Genomic DNA, 9319 nt, shown 5'->3' on the forward strand with positions numbered 1-9319 from the left:
CCAAACTCTGTAGTTGTCTCTGAAGACAAATAGCTTGAATTATGTTTTAAATACTAGAATGTTTCCTCTTTTTTCCTTATCTGCCATAGTCCATTAGTTTCTTCGATATTTTTGCATGGTCAGAGAGGCTACTGCATCAAAACCTGATATTCAGAAGCTTCACTATTTTTGATAATTCTGTATTTCTGGGTGGTACCATCTTACCAGCATCACTTAACCACACTTCCTGCTCYAATGCAGTTTGTGATGGTTAGGCACAGTGTCCCTTTCCTGTAGGATCCAGCACTTATCAACACTTYCCCAAGTTAAAACCCTAAAACACTCACCATTAAAACAGCTCTGAAAARCACTCCCTGGAGCTCACTGTACTGGCCAGTACCAGTAACTAGTAACTGCAGCCACTTTTCATSAATGACAGCAGCTATTCCCTATCCAATAGACTGCTGAACCTGCTTTCAGGCAAAGACTCCCAGCAGTCCAGATCTTTGCTCTATCTTCAAATCATGATTGAGCCGGACATACAGTACAGACATCTAGTAAAACTGCAGATCCTTAATCCTTCCAATTAATAAAATGAACATTTAAGCATGATTTGACAGTTACTGAAAGCTGCACATTGTTATTTTTTAAAGTTGCTGATGTTTGCTGTGGATGTTCCTGACAGTTTGAGTCTTATTCCAGTATTTGCCCAGCTGAAGTAGATAAAGAATATTATCTGGACACAATTTGATGGTTTTAATCAAATCAAGAAGTCCTGCAAACCTTATATATACACCTTTGTCGTCAGCAACAGAATACATTGTCATACATCACAAACAAAACAGCATAATTTGTTTTTTGAAGATTATGGGGARCAAGAGGTGTATCAAAATGAACCTCTAAGGCTCAAAAATATTAACAGCAGCTCGTTTTGATAGGGTTTTAGAGGCCTCAGTATTTAGCATGAAAATTAYTTTCACACTATTGTTTAGAACACAAGTAAAAGGTATAATCAATTTTAGATAATTTGATTTCAACCCTAGTCTGATCTTGGAATGGGATTTCTAATTTCCCAAGTATTTCTACACCTGAGAAAAAGTTTTCTTTAAAGACTTCCAGTACTGTCACCTGTATGATTTCAGAACTGAAAACAGCATACATGCTGACTTCAGAGTTTTTCTGTAATACACACCTAAATTGTTACTATTTAGTCAACTATCAATTTTGTAATTGTTCTTTTTACATCAATTATCTCTTCACCAAATGATGCTTGTAAGGTAARGAATTCCTTTAACAGACTTAAAAGCCTTTTGGTCATCAGCAGATGCTCACACCCTAGAATTATGCTTGCTGAAGAAGGTGGGCTTATACTCTGTTTTTTGAAAAAGGTTTATTATAAATTTAAAAGTTTTCAAAAGGCAGGGATCTGGAGAATTGAGCAGATGATTCAACACCCTGAACCTTTTTAAGAAAGCACTGGTGTCTTCACTGCTTTCAACCACTCCAAATCACAGTTCTGCAATAAATACATTTTTAAGTGCAAAATCTTTTACACAGTTAAAATAACAACTTAAAACATGCTGAACATACAATGTCTGTATTCTTMTCTGAGGCTAAGTAAATGTCTCCACAATTTTAATTATATCAGTTACATCAGTTTGCAAAGGGTATTAACTACATTTGTAAACAAAATTTCCAAATTGCTGCAATTGCAAATACCAAACTTTTTCAATTTATTTCACTGAACACTACCGACACGGATTCACAAGTCCACGAAAATCAGCAGCCTCTCCCCAAATRTAGAGAAGTGAGAAAGTACTTACTTCTTGCTGCGTTCTTCATGGCCATTGGCACTGCTCAATTTGTTCTCATCCTAAGCAGGGTTGATAGAAGAACATCGTGAGGACGAAGCGGAAATATTTCAAGTGGTCAAAGGGTAATGGGAATAGGAATAAGAAAATAAAAAACAAAAATTTTAATACTAAATTACTTGTTTACAGTTTAATATGGAAAGCTTTAGAAAATGTAGGTAGACATGTTTAATCACTTTGCTGCTTAAATTTAAGTCATACAATTACAAAATACAAGACTTACATCATTTAAAAGTGTGTATTAAATTGTAGATACTTCCTTACATGGTTTAGAGAGCAAGTTATCCTGCAGAATTCAGCACTCACGTGGCTAAATTTTATTTCTATAAAATTTAAGAGGAAGTTTGGGGTGTTCGTGAACCCCTCTGATTAGTACCAAGGTTATATATCTGCCTAAGCCCCGTGGCTACACTAGCAGCCAGCCACTATGGATTTCCTGTGACCGATGCCATTCCCGAGATCTTCACTCATTTTCGTTGAAGGGTTGTAAGAGCTTGATGTCACCTCTGTCACACATCTCGCCCTGAAGCAAACAGGGATTCACACTGCTTTAGTAACGTCGAGTCCCAAGAAAGCCATCAAAAATCCACCAGTCCAGCCTAAACATTCCCTATTTCCATACCTGTTTACATGGAAAATATCCATGTTAAGCCAGGACACAAGAATTTTAACATAACAGTTTACAAATTTCTCTTCAAGAAGTAAACATAAATGCTAAATATTACACAAACTAAATATACGACTTAAAACTTACAAATGCTCATCCAAAATTCATTACATGGTTATAATAAACACTGCACAATAGACTAACAATAGCTGCTATATAACTTATATACTAGCTTTACAGTTTAATCACATTGGTTACATCAAAAGTACAATTCCTAAATGACTTAAACTTATAAYGTATATACATTTATTTCAAAACCAGTGCTAAAGCATGCAGTCTGTTAACACTTCACCACCATCTGGYGGAAAACAAAAAAAGACAGTATTCATTTGCTGCTGGTTTAAGTGAAAGACATCACTAAGTTAATTGATACAAATTTCACACAAAAATTGACATTTCCTAATTAAACRACTAGGACAGAAGAATACAATAGCTCATTTTAGAATGACACTGCAGACTGTGATACTGTCTTTTACTTGCTAAGAACATTCTATTCAGGGATCCAAGAATTTCCGTAAATTCGTTCACTCAGCAATTGATTTTCATCTGCCCTGTTGAAAGATTAACCGCCAGCAGCCTCCTGCATTAAAAGCAAGTCCCACTCTTCTTGCACTGAGCAGACTGTTCAAATATTTACTTGCCATGGGACTGGTGAAAAAGTTATTCTTGGAACCCTGCTGTTTTCCCAAATCACTGCATTCACCTTGTTGCTATACCAAACTAGACCTTGCAATTTTAGAGGAAAGGTTTTAGGGGTTTTGTTTCTGGGGTTTGTTTTGGTTTTATTTTGGTTTTCTTTGGTTGGYTTTTACAGGAGTTTTTGTTTTGATCGTGTTTGGTGTTGTTTTTTTTAAACCTAGGGGACCACGGTACAGCGATACGTCACTCAATTACTACCTTATGATTGACAGTTCACACTGGAATCAAAGGTGAATTCATGGGAGTAGAGGTGAGATATCGTTAGGCAAGTCTACAAAGAGAGATAGATGGGCATTTATTCATCACGCTGAAGTGAAACTACTGCACAATATAATTACATTAACAGTATATATTAACTTGAAAGTTACATGTAATGCACGTCCAATAAGATAAATCATGAGGGCTCCAGGGATGTTAGTTTACAGTTCAGCAGTAGTTTCATGAATAATGCTAAATTAAGGTAAACAGGATGTCACTGGCATTTTTTTTTCTCACCTTCTTATAAGGAGCTTCGAGCATTGCTTCAATATCAATATCATCAGCCATTTTTCAGGGCACCTGAAAGAAGAAACAAATTCCCCCTGAGCTGGAAAAGATTCTTCCACTTAACATTCCAAAAGCTTTTGCTTAAGAGGTCATTGCTGCATTGGCTCAAATTCACAAAGCAGACAGKTCCAACAAAAACTGAAATGAAGCTTTGCCCAGTGAGGTTATAAAGAATGTGTGCACACTAACTACAGCTGCAAAAAACAMGTGTGATTGAACACCATCAGCCAGAGGAAACTCCAGAGGTACTCCACCAATTCCTTTCAAAACAAAGAGTATGGCACATTTATGACACAGAAACACGGCTCTGGTGGCCATCTTGAGAAGTGCTACAGCTTCGCCTAAGGACGATGGACAATGAACAGTCAGGCAAACACGTTTACAGCTCCTAGCCTTTGCCACCATCACTTTCCATGCTCAGGATGTGGACACTGGGATGCTTTGAGAAATGCAGCCTCCTGTGTAACAGGGGCCCCAGGAAAACAGTTATGATGCCAGCACTAAGAGCTACTAAAGCATACACGAAGTCCATCCAGTCTGGAACTTCATGTTTCTGACAAAAAAAATTCACCATACCAGGTAACACTTGACAGTAGAAACATTTTGGGTTTAAGTGCTCCTCTTATTTTCCAGTTTCAACCCCTTAATATRATTTTATGTTCACTATACTCTGAATCACTTTGACACTTCATTTCCTTTCCCTATGCAGGTACGCTATTAAGTACCCCTCAAGACTCTTGGCATTAAAGTATAGATAGAGGGCAAAGTTCCTCAAATTTCTTAGAGAAAGCTTTTCTTCTTTCTTAAGTTCAAGAATGGCCAGTCCTCTAGATCCAAGTCTGAGAGCCCAACAGWGAAGATTTCCCTGCATGTGCCCAATAAAATGGATTTTTAACCATACAGGCTAATTCCTGCACCTTGTCTACTGGCACTGTTGCAGGAACTGTGCTGTCCCCAGACTTGGGCGGAATAATGMAATTGCTCCAACATGTCAAGATCCTTTAAACTGGTCACTTATAACGMTGTAATTGAGAACGGTTTACCAGARCTGCAGCACATCTCATTCTGGCCCAGGAATACATCCCRGAATAAAATACAGTCCTCAAGCAGGATCACAACATTGGAGGTTCACACTCAATAACTTAACTTAGGCACACTAACCTAATTTTCAAGTTATTACCTGTTGGGCTATAGTGCTATCACTTACAGGTAAAATCATCCCTCGTTTAAGTGTAATAGCTCTATTTTACTACAGCATTTATATTCAGCTTTTCAAACCATCTACATAYATGCATGTGATTTAATTCACTGCTGTTCTACCAGTATTTACTGCAAATTGTACATCAGTATGATTAAGGGCCATGAAAAAGTCAAACCCAGAATGCTACAAAAAATTCCCACTGGTGACAACTCCCACCCAAAACTAGAGTTTTAAATGTGTAACTTAGCCAACATATCCAGCTACACTTGGGGAGGAATTCTTCATCCTGAAGAGGGGTGGTCATAWTATGCACCATCAAATCCTCAAYGGCATGATAAAGTGCAGAGGGAATAACTATTACAGCATTCTCCTAAACAATGAGTAAATGAACTATCATCCAGTGAGTTCAAAACAATGGTCCTTATTGACGAAGCATTTAGCCATTTAATTCACTTTTGAAGAGCACCGTGAATCATAACAAAGAAAAAGCACAAGCAGTGTTTAGAAACCCCCCCAAAACCCGTAAAAGTTTACAGAAAATGCTTTTCATTACGCAAAGACATGCCTTGTGACCCTGAACTACAACTAACTGACAACTAAGCACACACAGAACTGCCACTGTATGACTGCCCTGTTCCCATTCTTTGGCATTTAATGCTGGCCACCACCACTGACAATCGCCTGAGCTCCATGGGCCTTTGGCCTCACCCCACCCCTTTGTACTCTTTATAAAACACTTCCACTGCGACAATATCATGTAATCAGAGTACCTACTGTCTACAAAGCACAGTCCTGTTATCGGCCCTGCAAYGTGTGTAATGCATATAGTGATGCTACATATAAAGCAGAAAGTATTTCTTTTTAAAAATCAAAATAAAAATTTATATTAATCTCAAATGAYTCGAAAATCCTGACAGGTTTTCAAATATTTCTCACTAAACATTTAAGCTTAAAATAACTTCCCTAAGAGTCTTTCAGCTTGCTCAAAAAGCCTACATATGACTAACTTGTTTGTAGAGGGGAAAAAAATAATAAAAACTACCCAAACAAGCAAACAAAAACACCACCAAAAAAACCCTCCCAAACCATCAAAACAAACAAGGAATRAACTACACCGTAAACGGACATGACATTTACTGCAACTGAGCTAGTCGCTATTTTTTAGGAAAACACTCTTTTTTTTATGTTGTACAACATAATATAAAAGGAATTTAAAAGGGTTCCGTTCCCAAGATTTTTTGTTTTAGAAATCCAATGAATGACAATTCACKTTTTGCATGYAGCGTCCTAGAAAAGCATCAGGAAACTTCAGGGAGGATTCCGACGCCTGGTGGGGGGAGCCCGCTTCTCATCAAGAAGCTGTCTGCGCCAAATCCCCAGCCAGAATTTCCGCACGCTCCTGACACGAYCGAAAGGAGCGAATTCCACTTCCCAGACACAGCGATGCCCAGCGTCGCCCTGCCCCGCCGCAGCTGCCGTCCCACTTGGCCCCTTGCAAAGGCCTTCACTCCCCGCCCGCCGCGGCGGCCAGCGCTCCCTCACCTCCGCCACACCCCGCCCAGTGTCAGCACCAACAGGCCCGCGGCCGCTCCGGCCCGGTCCCCTGCACAGCGCCATCGCGGGAACACAGGGAGGGCCGCGGGGAGGGAAGGGGGGGAGGTGAGGGGGACCGAGGCGGGGCAACGCAACGCCACGCCGAAGGTGGCCAGGCCTGCCCGCGATGTGGCCACGGCAACAACCGAACCGCACAGCGTCAGGCAGCGGGCGAGGAGCTCCGGGTGCGTTGGCCCCGSTGAGGCGCAGAGCGGCCCCGCGAGCAGGGCCGGGGCGGCCGTGGCGGCGTGAGGGGCGCAGRCGCCCGGGCCGCGGCACCCCGCGGTGGTCAGGCCGCTGCTCGCCCGGCGGCGGGACCGGGGTCCACCCACAGTTACCTGCGCCGCGGGCAGTGCGATCCTCTCCACAGGCCCGAGGTCCGGCAGTGGCGGCTCCGGCGTCACTGCGCTGGCGGTGGGGAATGGGCCCGAGGGCTCAAGCACCCTCTCCAGRCGTCTGAACCTTAAATGTACGGCAGCGCTCAAGCGGCCCCAGGGAACGGGCGGCGAGAAGCGGCGCAGCCGTGAGTGGGTCCCGGTACCGGTCTGGCCCCGTCAATATCTCCGCGGCTGCTCCTGAAATGGCGCCCGGCCGCTCGCGGCTCCGCGCACGGCACGGGGGCGTCCAGCGCACCGCGCAGGGGCTCTCGCGAGACGCACGGCCAAACAAGGCCCTGCCCGCTCAGGCTCGCCGCCTCTCGCGAGACATCGCGCCCGGAAGCAGTGGCTCAAATGCTCGCGAGACTTGGGTGGACGGTGGACTGTCACCCGCCCGTTCGCTCTCGCGAGATCTTGGGCGACCCCGGCGCCTGCGGGCGGGCCCGAGGGGCGGGCGGGCCGAGGCTGAGGCTGAGGGCGCCATCGTGAGGGTGTGGCTGCCTTCAGGGATCACAGGCCGCCGCCGCCGCTGCCGTGCTCCCGCGGCGCGGGTATCTGCGGACTTGTGGTACTTCGATGTGTTCGGAGCACCCGTTCCTTTCCTGGTTTTGGAAGAGGCGTGTMCCAGATCCTGCAGGACTTTCTGAGCCCCACGCTGGGGCTTTATCATAGATTCTTTTTTCCAGCAAAGTAGGTTAGGTTATGGATTAGGCAGGASGGTGGATTTTCTGTGTTCCTTCACCAGAGATTGTGCTGACGTGATGATTTAATAGGGTCTGTGGTCTGATATTCCTCCCTCTGGCTGACGGCTTGATGTTGTTCAGTCAGATTAACAATGTYTAAACGTGTTCGGCCGTATCCTTCTCCCATCATGGGCCAGCAGCGTCCTGCAGATTTTTTAGCCACTTCAATCCGAAGTAAAACAATCTGTCCATGACCTGCCATTCTGGTGCAGYTTTTGGCCCCAGCCACTGTGGTTGCTGGAGCCTTGAAACTGCATGTTTTAACTCAGAAGCTAAGTCGTGTTTTGTGAAACACTCCCCTCTTGTCTCATTAACAGTCCTTTATTTCCCTCAGAGCTCACAGCATGGCTTATTTGTATTTAAATTTAATAATACACAGTAAATTTTGGACAATTGTTCAAGGTAGAGCAGATAATATTAAGTGGGTTTCCTACCGGCATCAGTATGAGATAAGCAATTGTTGCTGAAGAGTTTTAAGTTACTTCTTTTTTTGTTTGACAAATCTGAAACAATGTAAAGAGAAATTCTAAACAACCTTTGCCTCCTGAGATGACTTTTTTTCTGAAAATCCCAGGCTACTGTGTCATTTAATGTAATTTCTAACAAAGTTCCTGTAATGTTAATAGCACTAGATGGTCCTGGGGCCCTTGCCCAGAATGTCCAAATCTTTCTAAGTTGCAGTGGTCAACTAGTAGACTTTGGAACATTTAGGAACAATTATCTGCTTAAAAAATAAAAACAAAGCATGACTCTAACCGGGTTTTTTCCTAATAATCTAACCTAATAATTTCTGTACAGGTTGGTTATAAACAAAATCAATAATCTTCTCACAGACAAAATKAGGTTTATTGTATTTGTTCCCATGCACTGCTCTGGCTGCCTGTCCCTCATCCCTTGGCTTCCAGTCAGCCACCAGGTCTGGTCTAACCGGGTCCATGTTCCCTGTTCCCTCAYCTTGTGACTGTGAGTGAACTATGTGCTTAGGCTCATCTTGGTGAATTTACCTAAGGTTTTTCTCTCCCACCATTTGCATGTGGAGCCAGGTTCTGGAAGGAGTACACAGACATGTTTTTTTTTTTTTGTCTACCCCACTAACACACCCCTTGCCCTTGGCTGGTGCTCAGGYAGTGGTGTGGAGGAAAGCATACACCCCCACACTTCCCATCCTCATAGAYCGGGTAAAGGTGGCTAACGAGGGGTCTGGAGTAGCACACAGCGGCACAAGCTGCGTGTCCAGCCCTGTTACCAGACCCGGTGTACCCAAGCACTGCCCTCATCGGTCGGCTGCCGATGCTCAGCTCCGCAGGGCTGCTGGTGCGGTCACTACACACTTTAGCTGGACTCACCTCTGATGCTGAGGGAAGCTCTCGGTAATACATTTCCTAAAAAAAGTTTTCCTATTTGTAGGATGGCTTGATCTGGTGGAGAGATTGGCTTTCCAGTGGTGGGGCATAACTCCGGCTATCGCTGGTGCTCTTTCCTCACACTTGGCTCTGTACGCGCGGCAGGGCGCTCGTTTGCATAAAGAGCSAGAGCTTGAGGGGGGGAGTTGCTCGCGTTAYCCGCGCTGCGAGGGGTAGAAGGGAYRGCGCAGAATTAACAGCTAAAGAGGCACGTAGGAAAACGAAACAAAAATTYCCACC

At 43.7% G+C, this 9319-nt stretch overlaps 1 protein-coding gene across 5 annotated transcripts in view; it reads right to left on the reverse strand.

Moving 5' to 3' along the window:
• Positions 1-7195, reverse strand: part of RBM39 (RNA binding motif protein 39) — a 30121-nt gene extending 22926 nt beyond the window's left edge. For 3 of the 5 annotated variants that reach the window (XR_008966593.1, XR_008966592.1, XM_057385853.1), the window contains exons 1-3: positions 6895-7195; positions 3712-3774; positions 1803-1852 (exon numbers count right to left, since the gene is read on the reverse strand). Coding sequence is in view for 3 of the 5 variants with exons in the window: in XM_057385853.1 (XP_057241836.1) it covers positions 1803-1852; positions 3712-3762 (101 nt within the window). In the remaining 2 variants the exon portion in view is untranslated. The remainder of the gene's footprint in view (positions 1-1802; positions 1853-3711; positions 3775-6894) is intronic. The other 2 variants (XM_057385852.1, XM_057385851.1) reach the window with 1 other exon arrangement.
• Positions 7196-9319: the final 2124 nt, after the last annotated feature.

Source organism: Malurus melanocephalus, unplaced genomic scaffold (assembly GCF_030028575.1).
Source record: "Malurus melanocephalus ecotype Western Australia unplaced genomic scaffold, MMel_1.1 scaffold_881, whole genome shotgun sequence".
NCBI classification, from domain to species: domain Eukaryota; kingdom Metazoa; phylum Chordata; class Aves; order Passeriformes; family Maluridae; genus Malurus; species Malurus melanocephalus.